We start from the raw sequence: 23700 nt of genomic DNA, 5'->3' as shown, positions 1-23700 counted from the left end.
TGTGTGGAAGAGAGAGTAGGGGAATGGGGAGCAAAAATAAAATAGGTAGAAACAGTAGAGCTTTGTGCTTCAGGAAATCTCTCAATCTCTCTCTCTCTCTCTCTCTCTCTCTCTCTCTCTCTCTCTCTCTCTCTCTCTCGGGAATCTGGCTCTGTTTCCCAGGCTGGAGTACAGTGGGAATAAAGTAAATACTATATTTATCTTGGCTCACTGCATCCTCTGCCTCCTAGGTTTAAGCGATTATCCCGCCTGAGCCTCCTCAGTAGCTGGATCTACAGGCACCCACCACCACGCCCGGCTAATTTTTTGTATTTTTAGTAGAGACGGGATTTCACCATGTTGGCCAGGCTGGTCTCTAACTACTGACTGCAAGTGATCTGCCCGCCTCGGCCTCCCAAAGTGCTATGATTACAGGAGTGGAGCCACCAAGCCCGGCCCTCTTATTGTTTTCTAAATTTAAGTGATCAAATATATAATTGGGAACTTTTCACGCGCATGTAATTTTGTAAAGCTCTGCAAGTGATACAATGGTGGTAAGAAAATAATAGCTCACCATCTAGTTAATGTGTATACTAAGTAAAATATGTATGAATGATTATAAAACAATTTGTATAACATATATTAATGCTAGAGTGTAACAATTTTATTTGCAGGATAAGAGATAATAACACAGTGGAATACAATCCACAATCTCAGTGGCTTAGTAGAAGAAAAGTTTATTTCTTACTCCTGAGGAGTCTGCTGCAGGCCTGGGAGATTCTCCAGGACAGCTGTCTGACCAGTATTGACTCAGCCTTTGGGGCTGCTTTGGTTACAAGGAGCCTCTACCTGGACATGTCTCCACACTGGCCACTGGAGAGAAGAGTGGGCAGAGCCTTGACTACTGGCAATTAAATGCTTCTACCCAAGTCACTTCTGTTCACATTTCACTGTCAAAACAAGTCATATGACTGTGGCTAACTTCAAAGAGGGCAGGAAAGGACTATCTGCCCATGTGTGAGGATGCAGAGAGGATCAGACAGTAAAAAATGCTCATCAGCATGCAGTAAGATAAACGTAACAGGGCCGGGCGTGGTGGCTCATGCCTGTAATCCCAGCACTTTGGGAGGCCGAGGTGGGCGGACTGCCTGAGGTCAGGAGTTCAAGACCAGACTGGCCAACATGGTGAAACCCCATCTCTACTAAAACTACAAAAAAATTTGCCTAGTGTGGTGGTGTGCACCTGTAATCCCAGCTACTCGGGAGGCTGAGGCAGGAGAATTGCTTGAATCAGGGAGGTGGAGGTTGCAGTGAACTGAGATCACGCCACTGCACTCCAGTCTGGGCGACAGAGCAAGACTCCATCTCAAAAAACAAAACCAAAAACAAAAACATAACAATAGAAAGAATAAGGGGCATTTCTAAGCAGAAAGCAATCATACTTTGCATGTCATGTATTAAAAGGCAATTCTGTTTTTCTGTCAATCAGTGAAAGTGTGTTCTTTGTTACTTCACTTTATTATGCCAGTAGGAACTGGCCTGCTGCAGCTATTAATTCAATCCTAGCTCCCAAGCTGGTTGATTTTGTAGAATCTACAAGACTTCCATGCTTTCTCTATATTTTTGTTCCTTTCTTTTATATGTCTCAGATGTGTAGCCTAAGGAAATGGGATCTGTGTAAGAGAGTTTCTGGGAACTCTCTTACAGTTTTAGAAGGTCTCAGTCTACCTTCCAAGAACTTTTCATTGCTTCTTTGAAGACATGGGTCTTTTTGAACAAAGGTTTTTTAAGTGGTTAAACCAAATGACTTAACCTAATCAATTAGTAATGTCTCCATCTTGGAATTTAGATACCTATTAATAAGAAAGCCATCAGGGCGCAACCAGAAATTCAGCATAGGAATAATGACAGTTAGTCATATTGACCTTAAATAAACAGAAGGGAAAAAGTGGTCCCAGGACTTTCTAGAAAGTGAGAACTCATTAAACTAAAAACCAAGAAACTAAAAACCGAGTTTTCATTCTTCTTGTAAGCACTTAGGAGAAAGTCAAGAACTTCTGTGTCTTTCCTATTTGTCTTTACTTCTTACCCAATTCTTAATTATCATTCAGTATGAGTAAAGAGAGAATATTTGTCCACCTGTTTTAAAATTACAATGATCAAATTATTCCGAACTTTTTTTTAGTTCTTTGGAAATATGTATTATCACATATACATAAAAGAACAAGAAATCTCTACATTAGCTCTCAACTGGGAATATAAAATAAATAAAATATAATTTTTCCACGTTTTAAGAAGCTGGCTGCTTTAAGAACTAAGAAGATTCAAGTTGTCAATACTATGTTTTAAAGTGAAAATTGGAACTGGAATTTATAATATTGTGATTGAAAACACGAGCGTTTTTTGAGATTATTAGGAAGGATAATTCAGAAATTAATGTGTAGGTTTTAGAAGGAATTGAAACCAAGCAAATACTGTTAAAAAAAAAAAATCCCAGTTCTCCATTGCGAGTGGCCCCCTCTCTAGGGGGCAGCAGAGACGCCCGGGAGGAGATGGCGATCGCAGTAACCTAAGAGAGGCCAAGCGGGTCCAGGCAGTGCCCACGCCAGGCTCTAAGCTGCAGCCCCAAGGGCGGGGGTCGAAGGAAGAGGCGGAGAGGCGGCTTCGCAGATAAGCTTTTGCAGGCGACTCTCTCCGCCCGCCGGACGGGAGGCGGGTTAGCAGCCCAATTAAAGAAGCAGCCTGGAAGGAAGGAAGGAGCGAGGGAGGGACGGGAACGCCAGGAGGAGGAGCAGCGAGCTGGGCTGCAGCAGCGGCGGGAGGCGGAGCGGCCCCGCGAGGCCACATTTTGTTTTTGTTATTTTCCATTGGAGTAGTTGTCGGAGGCCTTTCCCGAGGACTGAACGCGCCGCAGCCCGGCAGCCCCGACCTTCCAGGTGACAGCCGGTCACCCTGGTAGGAGTCAGCTCCGCCCCAAGTCACCCCCTCCCGCCCACAGCCCCATTCCCCGCCCAGCCACCCAGTGCCTGCCCAAGGCGAGCGCGGAGGCTGCAGCTGGGCTGCAGCGCTGGAGTCGGCGGCCGTGGGGACCCTCGGCGTGGTCCTCTGACCCTGCAAACTCGCGACGGAGGAAGGGGAGGTCCTGCCCGAGGCGCCAGTCCAAGGAGGATGCCCATTTAACCCACCTTCGCCTATCCCTCCGGCTGCCGGGCGCTTGCCTCGGTGCCTGCCGCCGGAGCCTCCGAGCCGCGCCCGTGGAAGTGCTGCATGGGGCAGGGCTGCTGAAGCGCGGAGTTCGGGGTCGCGCCGCTCCCAGGCGGGCGCGGGGGCCTGGTGCGGCAGTTGGCACAGTTTCGGCGGCGCCTTCTGCGCGGGAGTGGGGGGCGCGGTGCGCCCGGCCGGCCTCCGCGGTGCCTTGGTGAGGCGAGAGTTATGGAGCCGCCCAGCTGCATTCAGGATGAGCCGTTCCCGCACCCCTTGGAGCCCGAGCCGGGCGTCTCAGCTCAGCCCGGCTCCGGGAAGCCGGGCGACAAGCGGTTCCGGCTGTGGTACGTGGGGGGGTCGTGCCTGGACCGCAGGACCACGCTGCCCATGCTGCCCTGGCTCATGGCCGAGATCCGCAGGCGCAGCCAGAAGCCTGAGGCGGGCGGCTGCGGGGCGCCGGCGGCCCGCGAGGTGATCCTGGTGCTCAGCGCGCCCTTCCTGCGTTGCGTCCCCGCGCCGGGCGCCGGGGCCTCGGGGGGCACCAGTCCGTCGGCAGCGCATCCCAGTCCGGCCGTGTTCATCTTCGAGCACAAGGCGCAGCACATCTCGCGCTTCATCCACAACAGCCACGACCTCACCTACTTTGCCTACCTGATCAAGGCGCAGCCCGACGACCCCGAGTCGCAGATGGCCTGCCACGTTTTCCGCGCCACAGACCCCAACCAGGCAAGACTGGGGCTCGGAGGCGCGGGGGCGGGCTTGGCCTTGGGGGATCCGGGAGCAGGGCGGAGGGGCGGGGACGCCACTTTAAGGACCTACTGTGGTTTGGCTGCAGGCGCGCGCGCTCCACGTGGCGCTCTCAAGCGCCGTCTCGTCCGCTTCCCTGGACTTTGGGAGGGGTAGAGAAGGCATTCGGGGACTGGGCGAGCGGCTGGAGCCGGCCGGTTGCAGCAGGGACCCGGAGGGAGAAGGACAGCGGTCCCGGGATGGAGGAGGAGCTGGCGCGTCCAAAGAGCACGCGTAGAGGAGCGCGCGTCCCGGGAGGACGGCGGTGTCTGGAGTGTGATCGGAGATGGCTTGCTTGCCGTGTGTGTGTGGGGTGTGTGTGTGTGTGTGTGGTGTGTGTGTGTGTGTGTGCGCGCGCGCGCGCGTGTATGAACGCAGAAGGTTGGGTTCCTAGAGGTTCTCACTAGTTCTCAATCACGGTCCTTAACCGGTTTGGCTGGTCGCGTCATCTTCGCCCCAGCACTTGCAGGTCTCCGATTTCGGAGCGGGGCTTAGGGAAAAGTTATTAGACATTGTCAGATTGTCTGCGAAGAAGAATTCTGCATTTGGATATTGAATGGAAAGAAGCCCTTCTTTTTTTTGCAGTTTTTAAACACGCTTATTGGAGGCAGTGTAGTAGAACAGGTTTCTAATACAATTAAAAAAATTTGTTTTTCACTTTTGTTTTTAATTTTTTTTTAGTCTTCTAAATCGAATTACCAAACAGTAAACTTTTACTTCCTTAAAAACAGATGTGGATCTTATGGAACAGGGAGAGGAAAACTTGACTATGCAGTGATTGTGCCTTTGAAAACAAGCTTTTTCCCCTTTAATTTGTAATGAGTTTTTTCCCCCCATCTCAAAAGCTTCCAAAAAAATGCTGTTTTAAAAATGGTTATTTAATGTTTGCACAGTACTTTAGGTTCTTTGGAAAAATATTGTTGTCTAAATATAAATAAAGTCTCAGGTTGCACCATGTGGCTTTCTTTTGATAGCTGGGAAATTAATAGTAGCCAGATGAGAAAAGCATCCTATAAATAAGGCTTTAATTTTTTTATTTCACAATTCTTCTGTCTGTAATTGAAAGACTTGGAATAGAATAGTTTTCACAAAAGGCTTATAGTTGAATTGAAGAAAATAAAAGTTAATTGTCTTAGATTTCATCACTTTGTAAAATTTTTTTTTTTTTTTTTTTGAGACGGAGTTTTGACTCTCGCTCTGTCGCCCAGGCTGGAGTGCAGTGGCACAATCTCAGCTCATTGCAACCTCTGCCTCCCGGGTTCAAGCGATTCTCGTGCCTCAGCCTCCCGAGTAGCTGGCATTAAAGGCGCCCAATAAAAAGAACTCCTGATGTGAAGAGAGCAGTTTAAATTTGTGATCACTGTTATGTTTATGGCAAAATATTGTACTAAAATTATTTCAAGATTCTAACCACGATTTAATGAATTTCATTTTGTGACCATTTGTTCAAAACTTTTCAGCTTTTACATATGTTAAAATTGGAAAGTTTCTGAAAGCTGTTACATCTTTATTGTATTACATTTTTCTGGTTCTGGCGGTAAGGAGGAGCCAGTTGCATTTTTTCAGGACTTTAAGGAACTTTTCATGACTCTTAGGGGTTTATGTTAAAGTTATTTCCCTCCAGCCACATCTGATGCCTGACACATTGTTGCTAATCTCAATGATAGTCATGGCACCTTGAGTTCTCAATAGCTGCTGTTGAGTTCCTCCTGGTCTCATTGGTAGGAAGTCAATTATAAACATTCCTTTATTTTCCTCCATTATATATTTAAGCGTTAGAGGCTGAACTATATAAATATTAATATGTTTAGGATCACTTCCACCTTTTAGTCCAGTGGGAGCAGTGGAAGCCATAGGACTTTCTCATAAAAGTTCAAGAAAACCTCTAACTGACTTTCCTGTTTATTGCCTTTTCCCAGATGCATGTTTGATATAAAGACAGGAATTACTATTTGCTCTTAACCAAGAGATTCCCTGGCAGAGGATTATTAATTTGAAGGGCCAGATGTAGTGTCTCTAGAGAGCATCTACAGCCATTAATCGGTGGTTACAAACTCAAATGATGAAGAAGAGAGTTGAATGAGGACCATGGAGGACTGGATGAATAGTGACTCCTTTCTCAAGGTGCTACTTAGTTCCAGTTGGAAATTGCATGAATGGAATGCAAGTCTAGCATCGCTAGAGCTGCTGATTTCCCAAGAGAAAGTGGAAATCTGAATTTTTATAAATGACCTTGCATTTTAAAGTATTGGGAAATATTGTAAACATTTAAGAATCCTATCTGGGCCAAACACTACACATCTGAGAGATGGCTTCAGAGATCCATGAGCTGCTACTTTTGATCTTTGACATAAATATTTGTTGAGTGGACAAGTGCAGTGATTGACACTATGTGCTGTTTGCCGTATTTCCTTTAGAGCATCCAGGTTCATTTGATATGGCTTTCATAGTAGGGGAAATTGGGACCATCCTTTTTGAGGAATTTACTAGAAAACTTCCCAGAGTGTTGATTCTGCAGTTGGACATGTTAAAGGGCTCGGTTCCACATATTATCATCCTGCAGTATGCTTCTTGCAGAGTTGGCTGTGGATAGTTCTGGGTACCCTTGAAATCAGAAGGAAGACCTGCTGTTTGCTTTGTTCTGAGTTCTACATTTGAAGTGGAGAATTATTTATTTGGACTTAAGATCATTGTTAAGAGAGTCTCCTAAGTGTTTCCCTCAGTCCTTGACAAAGTATACAAAGTCTACAAAGGTAGCCTAGAGCAGTAGACCTGCAAACATCCCCTAACATACTTGCCTGTGGTTTGTCTCTCATGCCTTTCCTTTAATGCAATGGCCCTATCTGTTGGATGACCATCTACTTTATTGTTTGATATGGGACAATTTTATTGTCAATAGGGGCACCACTAATAATGACACAAGCACTGTGAGTAATAAACCTGGACTGTTCAGGACAAACCAGGATATACGGTCACCATGGCAAAGTTTGTGTTCATGCAGAGCCACTGAGTTGGAGGATTGTGGTTACTAATATAAAATGATAACGTTTTCAAGAGTATCTACTCACATATTGGAGTTGGATCTACATTTGACCTCAGAGCTGGGAGTGCTGTACTAATTGCTTGGGGGTCTATTGTGGGGAGTTGCCACAGTGATGTGTTCCCTCTTGGCTGCAAACCTCCCTGGTGGGTCAGAGTCAATTTAAGGATGTGTGTCAGGAAAAGCATTCAACCAGAATGGCTTGATGCACCACTGTTTCTCCCAGGTTCTAAGAGAAATGGAGATGGGGGTCGAATATATGCCAAGGTAGATCTGTCTCTAGTCAAGCCTATGTAGTCTTATACAGGAGGAATGTCAGACTTAGCACGTTTCAGCTAAACTTGAGTATTTGAACTGGGAAAAGGGCTTAATCCCATTGGGATGAAGTGAGTTATAGACTTGAACTGGGGAACCAAGAATATCTGATTCTCTCCCAAAGGTCTAGGGTAGGCCACTAATACTCTGTAAATATTTATCCACTTTCAAAAAGAGTCTGTATGGCATTACCCAAATTTTTCTGTTAAAACGTTATTTTATGTTATACATTTATTACCGCAATAAAAAATAAAGCAGGAGTTGTCATTGAAAATATGAGACTTTGGTATGTTAATTGTGAATTAACATTTGCCTGTGAGTTTTGAAGCATCATTATATTTTATAATTATAGGATGAACAATCATTTAAATGATAAAAACATGATTGTTATAATGTTCATTGGTTGTTTTTGTGTATGTTTACTGAAGCTTGCAAGAATGATTTTAAAGAGACTTTACAAATTGTATTCTTAAAATTTAAAAAAGGAGTTTAAGGCCAGTTTTTTCCCAAGTCTCAGTTCTCTTAAAAATGTTTATTACTATCCAAACTTTATTCAGGTAACCAGTTGTTTTGTCAGTATTTTTAGAAGGTCATTTTTCAGTTCTTTTTCAAAGTTGATGGTTAGTGGCTTTGGGAATATACTAGTGAGAATACCAGAGAAGAGAAATTGAAACCTGGAAGATTTCACCTCTCTGCTTTCTAAGAAGTTTGTTCTGTGGACAGATAGATCTCTCTCTTTCTTTGTAATCATTTTTTATTCTCTCTCCTCCCTGCACTCTGAAGTGGAGGTTAATTTGCCTTGGCTCTGTGGTAGAATCTTGACTGCAATATCTGGGGGAAAGGCACAAACATAGCCCAGAGACTCCCAGCCACAAGGGAGCATGTTAGGATAGGAGCCCTAAGCTGAAAATTGAAGGTGTTCAGTGTCAGGGCTTGATTATTAGAAACCAGAGATTCTCAAACTTCAGCGTGTGTGTCAAAATTACCTGGAGGGCTTGTTAAAAGAGACCACTGGACCCTACCCTCAATTTCTGATTTTAAGAAGTTCCCTGGTGATGCTCAAACTACTGGCCTGGTGACCACAGTTTCAGAAACCCTGTGCTAGGTTATTTGGTTCATTTGGTTGACTGTATGACCATTTCTGTTCCCCTGGTTATTTTTGCAGTCTTTCCCAGGCTTGAAAGTTCCAGTTGAATGTGAGGAGAAGTAATATTTGACTATGGAATATTTTTTTTTTTTTTTTTTTTTTGAGACGGAGTATTGCTCTGTAGCCCGGGCTGGAGTGCAGTGGCCGGATCTCAGCTCACTGCAAGCTCCGCCTCCCGGGTTCACGCCATTCTCCTGCCTCAGCCTCCGGAGTAGCTGGGACTACAGGCGCCCGCCACATCGCCCGGCTAGTTTTTTGTATTTTTAGTAGAGACGGGGTTTCACCGTGTTAGCCAGGATGGTCTCGATCTCCTGACCTCGTGATCCGCCCGTCTCGGCCTCCCTAAGTGCTGGGATTACAGGCTTGAGCCACCGCGCCCGGCCGACTATGGAATATTTTTAAGAAGCTCTTCATCTTCTAGCTTAATGGTTTGCCTGTCCTTTTCCTGAGATAGACATTATTCTGCCAGATATCATAAGACCATGCCAATGTTGAATGAAAACTTTGCCTTTCAGCCAAAGGTTTTGAGTTCTGCAGGTGGAATAAACAGTTCATTTTGAGGGGAATACAGATAACCTAAAAATCTGAAGTCCAAAGTGTTCTAAAATCAGAAACGTTTTGAGCATCAACATGACACTACAGGTAGAAAATTCTTCACCTGATTTCATGTGATCATGGTCAAAACACACAAAATTATTGAAAATATTGTATAAAAATACCTTGACGCAGGAGTGCACCACCACGCCCAGCTAATTTTTGTATTTTTAGTAGAGACGGGGTTTCACCATGTTGGCCAGGCTGATCTCAAACTCCTGACCTCGAGTGATCTGCTCACCTGGGCCTCCCAAAGTGCTGGGATTACAGATATGAGCCACTGCGCCCACCAGAAACATAAATGAATTTTATACTTAGACTTGGGTCTCATCCTTAAGATGTCTTATTATGTATATGCAAATGTTCCAAAATCTGAAAAAAAAATTCAAAGTCTGAAACACTTCTGTTCCCAAGTATTTTGGATAAGGGGTACTCAACTTGTATATCCTAATTTCAAATTACAATAGTTTGAAAAAATTAAACCTTGATTTACAGCCTGAGAAATAACACCATTCAGTAAGGCAGACACTGCTCACATGCCCTTTTCTCAGTTTGGTGTGAGTAATTGCTTAGTGAGGAAACTGATGATTTCCATGAATTTTCTAGATTATCTGGTGTATTATTTACCTCATACAAGTCAGAAAAATAGCAGCATGCTTAATATACTGACTATTAAGAAAATCATGCAAAAAGAAGTAGAGTTGGGTAATTTAGTGAATAAGATGATGGCCAGCCTAAATAATTACTGCAAGCAATTTTATTTACTTAAAAAAAAACAAAAACTCAAGGCTTCTGTTGGTTTAAAAACATTTGGCTGGTAGTTTCAGAGCCCCATTTCCTTTAGACTGTGTTGGCATGTCTGAACTAAGCCAACATGCAGTTATTTGGATGTGTACCCCCTTGTAAAGTGAAGAACAGATCAATTATGATTTAATGTAATAGTATATTCGGACTTATTTGACCAAGTAAAGGATTTTGCTTGACATATGGTCTGTATAAAATATTTATACAAATTGAATACTTCGCTGGGATGTGTCAACTCTAAGGATATCATTGGCTTCTACTTTAAGGTTGGAATATGGTATGCAATATGGTATGTTGACATTGCACTGTCTAGTTTGAGTAGCTCCTTAATGCATTTCCTTAAAAGTGAATGTTTATTGAGCTCTTCCTGGGTAATAGCACTACTTTCACTGCTTCTCTTAGGTGATCACATTTTAGCTTCACAGTAACTGGGTGAAGTACATACCAGTATTTCCTCCATTTTATAGATGAGAAAACTGAGGTATAGAAAGATTAAATTATGGGCTGGGCATGGTGGCTCATGCCTGTAATCCCAGCACTTTGGGAGGCTAAGGCAGGTGGATCGCCTGAGGTCAGGAGTTTGAGACCAGCCTGGGCAACAGAGTGAAACCCTATCTCTACTAAAAATACAAAAATTAGCCAGGTGTAATGGCACATGCCTGTAATCCCAGCTACTTGGGAGGCTGAGGCAAGAGAATCGCTTGAATCCAGGAGATGGAGGTTGCAGTGAGCCTAGATGATACCACTGCACTCTAGCTTGGGTGACAAAGTGAGCTTCAAAAAAAACAAAAGGTTAAATTATTTCTCCAAGGCCACAAGACCTGTACTGGTAGAAGCAGATTTCTATTCAGGCCGATTCTAAAGCTTGTTTTCTTACCTGCTACACTAGAATGCAGTTATTGAAAATTAGTTTTTAGTTGTCGGTCTTATCAACTTTTATACTATCACTTTTTCCTACTCATGTTAAAAATCTCCACAGGTAAATATGCTTATTAAGTTTGTAAAATAATAATTAGTGCTGAATGCACACTTGAGTATAGTTATGTCAGTATGTACTTTCCGTTTTAAGGGGAAATAAAAAAATCTGTGTGATTTGTTAGGCTGGTAAAGCTGAACTCTGGTGTATCTTTGATTTAGTGTCTTTAAGTATGGCAGGGGAATAAACTATGAGTCTATAGTATTTATAACCATTATAACTTTAGGTTAGCATAAAAGATCACTAGGATATATATTTAAAAACAAGTAAACCATGAATTTGAATGTATTTTATTGAATTATAAAGTATATGAATATCATTTAATATGTCTTTAATATCTATGATTATATGACAGAAGGGGACAAAATATAGGATTAAAAGTTTGGTTGGTTTCATTTCGGGTACTCTTGCCATAGGTTTGTGCAGTCTCACCAGAAGGAAATCAGGGTTGTTATTACTGTTTAACTTACTGATCTCTTCCAAGTTTCACTTCTTGCAAGATGTCGGGGTTGGAAAGAGGATCTCTAAGTAATGGAATCTTTCTGACTAAAAATAGAAGCCTACATTCGCTGCTTTAGCGTTTTTATTTTGTAGATACCCTTAACCAGTTGAATAGTCTTCACTTTTAACTTTTGTGAATTTTCACACACATTTTTAAAATTCTCTAAGTTAGGACCATGGAAACTTTGTGCTATCAATATTATATAATTTGTGAGTAGCTTATTATCAGTCTCAGATTCTAAGTCAAACACTGCTTCTGGTCGAACACATCTAGAAATCTTTTATATCTCACAATTGTATCTTTTTTTGTATCTTACAATTGTATCTTCATATATATTTTTAATAATGGATTATGTAACTTGGACATATACATTTATGGCTTGGACCTTTTAAAAATCAGTAAAAATTGGGAGGGCAAAGCGGGCAAATCATTTGAGACCAGGAGTTTGAGACCAGTCTGGTGAACATAGTAAAACCCCATCTCTCCTAAAAATAGCAAAAATTAGCCAGGTGTGGTGGTGCATGCCTGTAATCCCAGCTACTCAGGAGGAGGCTGAGGCATGAGAATCGCTTGAACCTGGGAAGTGGAGGTTGCAGTGAGCCATGATTGTGCCACTGCGCTCCATCCTGGGGTGACAGAGTCTCAGTCTGTCTCTAAATAAATAAATAAATAAATATCAATAAGTAAATTGTTTCTGGTCCCTACATGGCTCCCAGCTTTTCCAACTCATCTCTTGCCTTGGTTTCAGCCATTTAATTCCCATTGACTGGGCAGTCTGAGAGCTTTTCCTGAGTTTACCTGAATTAAACTGATGTCCTTTCTCCTTGGTTCTCCAGGTAATTATTGCTCCCAGATTTCCAGTAGCAAGTTCTTTGGGAGACCAGTTTGGATACCTCATTATTCTGTGTTGGATCTCCCTGATTCTGCCGCTGTCTTTGAAGACCACCCAATGCTTGTTGCCTAACTCTTTACAGATTATGCGCTACTTGCCTGATGGGATTTCTTTCTCGTCATGGGAGCTGGTCTTGTTTTTCCTGAGAGAGGATCTAGTTCTGGTCCTCGCCCCTTCCTGTTAGCTCCTTCTAAGGCTGTTAACAGACTTTATTTGCAGACAGATTTTATTTTGTACAGATTTTATTTTGGCTGTTGTATGGAATTTTGTAAAAGCCTGTTGGCATGAACATGGTGGTGGTGGGCATGACCCTTTTAAATCCATCCACAATTCTTTTTTTTTCTTTCTCTTAGATAGAGTCTTGCTCTGTCACCCAGGCTGGAATGCAGTGGCGCGATCTCGGCTCACCGCAACCTCTGCCTCCCAGGTTCAAGCAGTTCTCCTGTGTCAGCCTCCTGAGTAGCTGGGACTACAGGTGCCTGCCACCACACCCAGCTGATTTTTGTATTTTTAGTAGATACGGAGTTTCACTATGTTGACCAGGTTGGTCTCTTTTGACCTCATGATCCAACCACATCAGCCTCCTGCAGTGCTGGGATTACAGGCGTGAGCCATGGCGCACGGCCCATCCACATTTTTTTTCTTTTTTCTCTTTGAGAGGGAGTCTGGCTCTGTTGCCCAAACTGGAGTATAGTGGCACAATCTTGGCTCACTGCAACATCTACCTCCAGGGTTCAAGCGATTCTCCTGCCTCAGCCTCCTGAGTAGCTGGGACAACAGGCGCCTGCCACCATGCCCGGCTAATTTTTGTATTTTTAGTAGAGATGAGGTTTCACCACATTGACCAGGCTGGTCTTGAACTCCCAACCTCAGGTGATCTGCCCGCCTTGGCCTCCCAAAGTGCTGGGATTACAGGCGTGAACCACCATGCCTGGCCATCCACAATTCTTTTATCTAATTTGAGGCAGGCAGACAGGTTCAATAGGTGCGTCTTTGTCTAGTTTCTTTCTTTCTTTCTTTCTTTTTTTTTTTTTGGTGACAGAGTCTTACTCTGTCACCCAGGCTGGAGTGGTGCAGTGGCCCAATCTCAGGTCACTGCAGCCTCTGCCTCCCAGGTTCAAGCAATTCTCCTGCCTCAGCATCTGAGTAGCTGGGATTACAGGTGTGTGCCACCACACCTGGCTAATTTTTGTATTTGTAGTAAATACTGGCTTTCACCACATTGGCCAGACTGGCCTCGAACTCCTGGTCTCAAGTGATTCTCCTGCCTTGGCCTCCCAAAGTGCTGGGATTATAGCCTTGAGCCACTGGGTCTGGCTTGTCTAGTTTCTAATAGCAGTATTAAACAATATGAAAACAAGTGGTGGTATATTCTATTTATAGATACCCCTTTATGTTTTACCTTGCTCCATTAATTTTAAACCTTCCGACTGGTCACATTGATAAATTTATTTATTCTCTGTTCATGTAAATAAAGTACATTAGTTATAACGTAGAGACTGTTACCTAATAGCTAATCCTCCATCAGGGATCTGGAAGTTGATTGGCATATCACCTTTCTTCTATTGGAAGTTAGGTTGGAGATATATATATATATATATTTAAAATTAAATTGTTCATTTTAATAAGTAGAGTGTGAACATGACATAATTAAATCTATCTTAACATGAGAAAGTAGAAGACTTCTTTGGAATAAAGAATATGTAAAAATCAACCTTTAATTTCTCCAGTATTTTCACTGAAGCCCACCGTATAGGTTTTTTTTTTTTTTTGAGACAGGGCCTCACTCTGTCGCCCAGGCTGGAGTGCAGTGGCATGATCTTGGCTTACTTCAACCTTCACCTGTTAGATTGAAGTGATTCTTGTGCCTCAGCCTACCGAGTAGCTGGGACTACAGGCGTGTGCCACCACACCTGGCTAGTTTATATATTTTTTGGTAGAAACGAGGTTTCACCATGTTGGCCAGGCTGGTCTTAAACTCCTGACCTCAGGTGAGCCGCCTGCCTTGGTCTCCCAAAGTACTGGGATTACAGGCCACCATGCCTGGCCAACCCATCATATAGTTTAACAGAGATTTTTATCTGTCTTTTGCTTGATCTGCCAAAATTACCCAGCATTTGACTTGATGTTTAGGAGCTATACCCTAAACTTCTAGGAACCAGGTTAATGACGATAAAAATAGCACCTAATCACTTTATATGTATTTATGTTCTAGACCAGAGAGTCTCAAATTTGGGACTCATCCTTGGAGATTTTGCTACAATGTGATTGCTGGACCCCAACCCTGACCCCCAGAGTTTTTGATTCAGTAAGTCTAGGGTGGTGTCTTAAATTTGCATCTCTAACAGTTCCCAGTTGATATTTTTTAAATTTTTTTATTTTTTATTTTTATTTATTATTATTATACTTTAAGTTCTAGGGTACATGTGCATAACGTGCAGGTTTGTTACATATGTATACTTGTGCCATGTTGGTGTGCTGCACCCATCAACTCGTCATTTACAACAGGTATAACTCCCAGTGCCATCCCTCCCCTCTCCCCCCTCCCCATAATAGGCCCCCGTGTGTGATGTTCCCCTTCCCGAGTCCAAGTGATCTCATTGTTCAGTTCCCACCTATGAGTGAGAACATGCAGTGTTTGGTTTTCTGTTCTTGCGATAGTTTGCTGAGAATGATGGTTTCCAGCTGCATCCATGTCCCTACAAAGGACACAAACTCATCCTTTTTTATGGCTGCATAGTATTCCATGGTGTATATGTGCCACATTTTCTTACTCCAGTCTGTCACTGATGGACATTTGGGTTGATTCTAAGTCTTTGCTATTGTGAATAGTGCCGCAATGAACATATGTGTGCATGTGTCTTTATAGCAGCATGATTTATAATCCTTTGAGTATATACCCAGTAATGGGATGGCTGAGTCATATGGTACTTCTAGTTCTAGATCCTTTGTTCTTTTGACTTAGGATCGTCTTGGCAATGCAGGCTCTTTTTTGGTTCCATATGAACTTTGAAGCAGTTTTTTCCAATTCTGTGAAGATAGTCATTGGTAGCTTGATGGGGACGACATTGAATCTCTAAATTACCTTGGGCAGTATGGCCATTTTCATGATATTGATTCTTCCTATCCATGAGCATGGTATGTTCTTCCATTTGTTTATGTCCTCTTTTATTTCACTGAGCAGTGGTTTGTAGTTCTCCTTGAAGAGATCCTTTGCATCCCTTGTAAGTTGGATTCCTAGGTATTTTATTCTCTTTGAAGCAATTGTGAATGGAAGTTCATTCATGATTTGGCTGTCTGTTTGTCTGTTACTGGTGTATAAGAATGCTTATGATTTTTGCACATTAATTTTGTATCCTGAGACTTTGCTGAAGTTGCTTAAGGAGATTTTGGGCTGAGACGATAGAGTTTTCTAAATATACAATCATGTCATCTGCAAACAGGGACAATTTGACTTCTTCTTTTCCTAACTGAATACCCTTTATTTCTTTCTCTTGCCCGATTGCCCTAGCCAGAACTTCCAACACTATGTTGAATAAGAGTGACGAGAGAGGGCATCCCTGTCTTCCCCAGTTGATGTTGATGCTGCTGGTCTGGTGCCCACACTTTGACAAATACTGCAGTAGACAGTGGGTTGGCAAAACTATAGCCTTTATTTTTGTAAATACAGTTTATTTGAACACAGCCCAACTCATTTGTTTATGTATTGTTTATGTTTTCATGCTACAGTGGCAGTGCTGAGCATTTGTGACAGAGACTCTATGGTCCCCAGGCCTAAAATCTTTATTATCTGGTCCTTTATGGAAAAAAAAAATGGATAACCCCTGCTCTAGACTATCTTGTAAAAAAAAATAGGTGTTTTAACCCTCATTTTATAGATGAGAAAACTAAAGCTCAAATAATTTTCTTAAGGACTGGAGCTAGTAAGTGGCAGATCTGGGATTCCAAACCCCATGTGCTTTCTAAAACCTACTTAAACAATTTTTATTGATGGTTTCCAGATTTATTACCATAGCCTAGCCCTCTCCTCTGAGCCCAAACTTTCTTCAGTATTTAAATGCTTACTTGACGTCTGCACTTGAATATATACTTGCTGTTATAACTGGGAATTATATTTGAATCCTACTTTTTCACTCCTCAATTTCAATCACTGAGGCAAGTCACATTGATTCTGCCTCCAAAACTCCTTTTTCTGGGGGAGGGGAGGGGTAGAAGACAGATTCTTGCTCTGTGGCCCAGGCTGGAGTACAGTGGTGCAGTCGTAGCTCACTGCAGCCTTGACTTCCTGGGCTCAAGTGATCCTCCCACCTCAACCTCCCAAGTAGCTGAGACTATAGGTTTTAGCCACCATGCCTGGCTAATGTTTTAAAAAATATTTTTGTAGAGACGCGGTCTGGCTATGTTTCCCAGGCTGGTCTCAAACTCCTGGGCTCAAGCAGTCCTCTTGCTTCAGCCCCCTAAAGTGCTGGGATTACAGGTGTGAGCCACAGCACCTGGCCACAATTCATTTTTCATATGTCCGCAGCTCTCCATTACCACTGACACCACCCAGATCTCACTACCTTATCTTTTGCTGGGATTACCACACTCCCTCTCACCTCTTCTCCTTGTTCTCAGCTTGCTCTCCCATCAGTCCCTTCTTTCACGGAGTAGTAGGAGAGGTAAAGTACAAACCAGATCAGGTTTCCCTTGCATTCAGAATAATATGCAGATTCCTTATGTGATTGTGTGTGACTCCACCCCATTCGTCTCCGGGTGTCTTCTTGAAGACTGCTCTCCTGCATGCATTACATTCAGATATATAAGTCATCTGCCCCATCCTTAAACAAGCCCAACTCTGAAATCACTCCAGAGCCTTTGTATGTGTGACTGCCATTATTTGCGAGCTTAGTTTTTTATCCTGGGCTTCAGTTCTCTGTTAAATTGCAAATGTCACTTCCTCAGATTGGCCTCCCTTAGGTGGGTATCCCACTTTTTCACTTCTGTCTCAGCTGTTTTTCTTTTGACACTTACTCATTTAAAATTAATTTTCTTTTTTACACTTCTGGGGAGCATTGTCGCCACCTCTGGAATGCAAACTTCATACTGAGCGTGATCTTACCTGCACATGGTTGTGTGCCCAGAACCTAGTTCTGTAGTATGGGTTCATTCCAACTAATTGAAATTAGGTTGAGTAAGAATTGATCCCTGCCCTCAAGGAATTGAGTCCACAGGAGCAGATTCATGTCTGCTGGCAAAGATACATGTTTGTTTTTGTATGGTTGCCTTTAGTTTTCTTTATGTTTAACAAGTGGTGATTGTATTCTGTTTGCCCGGTATTTTTTGTTATGGCTATTTACACATTTAGAGCCCTCATACTGCTTATAATATTAAAAAGGATTATAAAGTAACTTATGTAATTTCTGAAAATATTTTGTTGTCTAATTTGAGAAGAGCTTTTTTTTTTCCCTCCTGATCAAAACATAGGAAGTTTACTAAAGCTACCAACAGGAGAATGTGCGTCGCCTTGTCCTATGTGAGTTGAGGATTTGGGGATTGGAAGATGATCAGCCTTAATGATTTTGCAAATATATCCTTGCAATAATTGGAGTAATTTTTAGTTTCAGTTCAGTTCAGTTATTTAGGCTTCCCAGTGGTAACATGTTCTCATTTGGAAGGCTATTTAGTAACACAGTGCTTGAGAATGGGTTCTGTAAGTTTTTACTCCCAAATCTGAAACTGACCATTTTCTTAGGCCCAAGAAGCTGGACTAGAGCCAAGAAATTGAAACTCTGGACCCCACTGTTCCATAATTAGTCATGTAACATGAAAAATCCAGATCATGATTTCTTAGTTGTTCCTTTGTTCATTACCCTGTTTCTTTAAAAACTAATCAGGTTAATAGCTTTTCAAGGCCTGTCTTAACAAATTGGCAGGGCAGGCTAAGAGGTGTTTCAAATGCTTTTTGAAATCAAAAAGGGAAATGAATGAATGGAGAGGAGATCCATCTGGGTGAGGTCAGAGAAGAGCAAGAAAAAAACTGGCCAATGTCCACAGTGAACTCTTGACCAATTATAAGAGATAGAGTTTGTATTCTGAATGTCTTTTTTTTTTTTTTTTTTTTTTTGCTAAAACAGCATGTTCTTGTGACAGAATAATAATCACTGCTCTTGTATATATTTTATTTAATACTTGGAATAAGAGGTTTTGGTAGGTCGATTATAGTTTTCATGGCCACTGAGGCATGCACCAAGCTATAGGTAAGATGGCAAGTAAGACTGTAGTATTCTTGTGGGTTGGGGTTCTACTTTATTTATTTATTTTATTATTATTATTTTTTGAGACGGAGTCTTGCTCCTCGCCCAGGCTGGAGTGCAGTGGTGCTATCTCAGCTCACTGCAAGCTCCGCCTCCCGGGTTCATGCCATTCTCCTGCCTCAGCCTCCCGAGTAGCTGGGACTACAGACGCCCACCACCACGCCCGGCTGTTTTTTTGTATTTTTATAGAGATAGGGCTTCACCATGTCAGCCAGGATGGTCTCGATCTCCTGACCTGGTGATCCGCCCGCCTCGGCCTCCCAAAGTGCTGGGATTACAGACGTGAGCCACCGTACCCGGTGGGGTTCTACTTTAAAGAAAAAAACTACACAAGGAGAGATAACTTTATTTTTCTAGGAAAACCTAACAGGTGCCATAGTCATATGCCTTTGTAAATACAGGCTCCCTGCTTCCACCTCCTTCCTCAAAAGGGCCTTTTCTGCTCCTTCATAGTCTGTCTAGTATGAGCAGTACTCATTTCTACATTTCTTCAATGTTTGGTCCCTTACATGGTGTAGGAGAGTCTCATACAGTAATAAGTTCTAAGCAGCTTTTCTTTTTACACCATTGATGAAGCAGTATGTGGTTTATATATGCGTTTCTCTGTTTTGTCATTAGTTTTTATAATAATTGAAATGATATTTGGAAACCTGCTTTCCATTATAATCTTGGCCCAAAAACATTGACATTGCTGATGATGCATTCAAAACAGCAAACACAGCTGCTTGTTAAGGCAAAAGGCAAATATGAAAATAGACAGTTTCATAACATGTTTGCCTATTTACAAAGGCTGTTTTCTTTTGCTCTTGGAGTGGAGGATAAACACATCATTTCTGTAAAGGGACAAGTTGTAATGCACATATTGAGTATGAGAGTTACTTGTTAGCATTGATTTTGAGCCATAATATATTACCCCATTTACTTAGGAACCAGTCAGGTGAATAGATTTTTTTGTGCATGTGATTGTACCAACTAGTAGTTTCTCTGGAAATCTTGTTTGCTATGATTTTTCTTCTGAAAGCAGAATTGATTATACATATTGGCAGTGGGAACTGACATGTATATGTCCTATAATTGTTTTTTAGCTGCTTACATTTTTCAGATAATTTTTTTTTAATTTTAATTTTTTTCTTTTTTTTTTTTTTCTTTTTTAGACAGAGTCTCACTCTGTCACCAGGCTAGAGTGCAGTGGCATGATTTTGACTCACTGCAACCTCTGACTCCCTGGTTTAAGTGATTCTCCTGCCTCATCCTCCCAAGAAGCTTGGATTACAGGCATGCGCCACCACACCCAGCTAATTTTTGTATTTTTAGTAGAGATGGGGTTTCATCATGTTGGTCAGGCTGGTCTCGAACTGCTGACCTCATGATCTGCCCGCCTCGGCCTCTCAATGTGCTGGGATTACAGGCATGAGCCACTGTGCCTGGTCATCAGATGACTTATTTTTAAAAACCATGCTACTACCGTGAAGGAGAATCACAACAAATGCTTTGCATATATTTAGATCTTCATAATTCAAGTGGAGACTTTGAACTGATTATTAGAAAACTGTTGATTTAAAAAAATTATTGTTAAATATCCTCAGTACCTGATAGTACATAGGGTTTTGTGTATATTTTCTGCTTTAGATTCTTGCTGTCAATGAACAAAATGTTCATTTGTCTAATGCAGTTAGAGTAAATACAGGAAAATCCCATCCTTAACTCATGTTATTCTCTGTTTTGGACATGTTCACTGTGATCAGTCTTAAAAGAAGTGACTAACTTTTGCTGAGTTTTCATTTGCCATTTGGAGGCTTTGCAAAGGAGAAAAGACCACTTATTATTGACTACACAAGTCTGACCCTGTGGAATAGGTGTTGATGAAAAGAGTCAAAGTCTATTAGGTATTTGAAGAGATTTATTCTGAGCCAAATAAGAGTGACCAATGGCCTGTGACACAGCTCTCAGAAGATCCTGAGAACATGTGCCCAAGATGGTGAGGCCACAACTTGGTTTTAGGGAGACATGAAACATCAGTCAATACAGGTGAGATGTACATTTGTTCAGTCTGGAAAAACAGGACATGTAGAAGTGGGGGTGTCCAGGTCACACTGAGAGTAAAAGATTTTCTGATTGGCAACTGGTTGAAAGTGTTATTTTCTAAAGACTTAGAATCAATGGAAAGGAATGTGTGGGTTAAGATGAGGGGTTGTGGAGACCAAGGTTGTATCATGCAGGTGAAGTCCCTAGGTAGTAGGCTTCAGAGGGAAAAGATTGTAAATGTTTCTTTTCAGACTTAAAGAGTCTGTTCTATCAGTAATTCCAGAAGGGAGGAAGGTATAATGAGGTGTGCCTGCCCCCCACCCCCATCATGGCGTGAAGTGGTTTTCAGGTTAACTTTGGAATGCCCTTTGCTGAGACGAGGGGTCCATTCAGAAGGTTGTGTAGGCTTAGAGCTCTGTTTTTGCTTTACACAGGGACCTCCAGCTTGAGAAGCCAGACTGGAACCAGGAAATTGAAGCTCTGGTCTCCACCCTTTTGTAATTAGTCATGTAACATGAAAAGTCATTTGATCTGGATTATGATTTTCTAGCTGTTCCTTTGTTCATTACCTCATTCATTTATTCACTCATTCATTCCCTCCGTTCCTTCATTTGTTCAGTTGTGTTGTAAGCTGAATGCTTCCAGTGTGCCTGGTACTGTGTTGAATATTGATATAGAGTGGTGTATAAAGCAGATGCATTCACTGCTTCATGTATCTTAAAATTTGTGGAGGAGTGGGACAAAACTAAGTGAAAAACGGCATTAGGTGATAGCAGAGTTCCTGGACCCTGGAATCCGACTGCTGGGACTCCAGGCTCCATCACTTAGGGCCCTGCGCAAGTTCTGGCATCTCTCTCTACTTGTATGTCCTCATTTATAATGTGGGGATGTCAAAATGTGCAGATTTCATAAGGCTGTTGTGAGGAGTGAGTGAATTCATTTGTGTAAAGCACTCAGAACAGTACCATATGGTAAGTGCTATGTAGATGTTAGCAACATACCTACAAATTTTCAATTTCAAATTGTGATGAAGGCTATGAAGGAAAAGAAGGTAATGTTATGAGGAAAAAAAAAGAGGAAACTTACTCTAGATTGGGTTTCGTAGTAGGTAGTTTCTTCAGTTCTCTTTTCCTAATAAAATCTTGTTTTTATTCAGTCATTTCTCCTTCTGTCTCTGAGCCAGTAGGCTACAGGAAAGATTTGCCCAGGAATCCAGGCTCAAGCCAGTTTGTAAGTTTGTCCCTGGACACACAGTGGTTCCAGGAAATGTAACTCAGTTTGTGCCAATGCAAGATCAAGGGCATTTGCCAGGTGCCGAGACCACCCTGGTTGTGGAGACCCTAACTCAGCGGCGCTGGGGGAATTAAAGACACACACACAGAAATGTAGAGTATGGAGTGGGAAATCAGGGGGCTGACAGCCTTCAGAGCTGAGAGCCTCGAACAGAGTTTTACCCACATATTTATTGACAGCAAACCAGTGATAAGCGTTTCTGTAGATCACAGATTAACTAAAATGGGAAACAAAGGGATGAGCTGAAACAAAGGGATGGGTTCTGGCTAGTTATCTGCAGCAGGAGCATGTCCTTAAGGCACAGATCGCTCATGCTATTGTTTGTGGTTTAGGAACGCTTTAAGCGGTTTTCTGCCCTTGGTGGGCCAGGTGTTCCTTGCCCTCATTCTGGTCAACCCACAACCTTCAGCGTGGGCGTCACGAACCATGTCACAGTGCTGCAGAGATTTTGTTTATGGCCAGTTTTGGGGCCAGTTTATGGCCAGATTTGGGAGCCTGTTCCCAACAGCCAGGGGCTTTGAGAAAGTTTTCTAATTGGTTGTTGCATGTAGATTTAGAAACTGGAACTGTTACAGTTATTTTACTACCAGAGAGATGATGAAGTTAACATACTGAGGAGGGCATTGTTGGGACAACTGGGAAAAAACTGTACCTGAATTCTGACAGAAATAAACCTGATTACTACTACCTGTGGTACTTTTTCAGTTTATATGAGTTGAGTTGATTTTTCTGTGACTTGTAGCCAAAAGAAAGAGAAGGGTCATAGAAGGCCACTTTTGGAGGTGAACAATTCAGGCTGACTTGAGATGCGCTGATATTTTACTAATCGGTAGTCTTGGGACCATGTATCAATATGAGGAAAGCTGGTTGGGGGAATGTGGGAGAAACAAGATTTTAGCGGGTAAATCAAGAATTCTTATTTCTATAATAAGATGAGCTGGATGTTAACAGTGGTTTGCAAACTTTTTCATTTTCTGACTTAAGATACCTCAGATATATGACATCTTAATATCAGTAATTGTGATTTCTAAAGAATTGGCAATCAGTGTCACCAATATTGAGGTTGATGAAATCAAAATCTTACTGGGGGCAAGTAAGGGGGAAAGGGTGATATATCAGTGTTTTTCAACTTGACTGCACATAAGAACTTTGTGGGGAGTCAAAAAAATATGTACATGTCTACTAGATTCTTGCGTCCTTTTGTAGAGATGTGGAATCAGAATCTCCAACGTGGTCCCTGGTAATCTCTGTTTAAAAATAGGTCATTGGGATGGAGTCACCTTAGCACTTCTGTGCAGCCTGAATTTGGAGAACCAGTGCGTTAGGGAACCCAAGGCCCCTTCCTATACAGGTTTTTTTAAATTACGACTCCAGGAATCAATTCCACTTAAACTCAGGAAACACCAAGAGCCTTAGGATTTGCCACAGTACAGTCTTGTTAAAACACCATGAGTAACATCATTACATTACTACTTCTTGACACCACCTCTGGTGAAATTGTTTTGAGTTTTTTTTTTTTTTTTTTTCTATAGTGTTAGTGAAAACTCGATCTCTGCAGGAATATTGGCAATACTGTGAGTGCGTTAACAGTTACCAAATGCTTGGGGGTTTGATTGATGATTGTTAGAGTATCTGTCACTTAAACAGCAGTTAAAATATCACTTTACATATCAATAGTTTGGTAATTTCCTGGGAAGTCAGATGGTAGATCAGCCTGTAATCATAAGGTTGTATTCTACAGTCATTGCAAGGACATTATTACCGATGCTTTGCTGAAACTAGATAATACCAGTAGATGAACTCTGTTGTCAGATAGTAAGAAGAAATGAGTCTAGGACACATTGAAG

General features: G+C 42.1%; 1 protein-coding gene across 2 annotated transcripts in view; it reads left to right on the top strand.

The window, feature by feature from the left end:
- The first annotated feature begins 2664 nt into the window (after positions 1–2664).
- Positions 2665–23700, top strand: part of TBC1D4 (TBC1 domain family member 4) — a 208820-nt gene continuing 187784 nt past the window's right edge. The window contains exon 1 of one of the 2 annotated variants that reach the window (XM_038007739.2): positions 2665–3909. In XM_038007739.2, the coding sequence (XP_037863667.2) occupies positions 3412–3909 (498 nt within the window). In that variant the 5' untranslated portion in view covers positions 2665–3411. Of the gene's footprint in view, positions 3910–5924; positions 6094–23700 lie in introns of those variants that run through there. The other variant, XM_073014394.1, reaches the window with a different exon arrangement.

The sequence above is a fragment of the Chlorocebus sabaeus genome, chromosome 3 (genome assembly GCF_047675955.1).
Source record: "Chlorocebus sabaeus isolate Y175 chromosome 3, mChlSab1.0.hap1, whole genome shotgun sequence".
Taxonomy (NCBI): Eukaryota; Metazoa; Chordata; class Mammalia; order Primates; family Cercopithecidae; genus Chlorocebus; species Chlorocebus sabaeus.
Note: the sequence above shows the minus strand (reverse complement) of the source record. Positions and strands in the feature narration are given on the sequence as shown.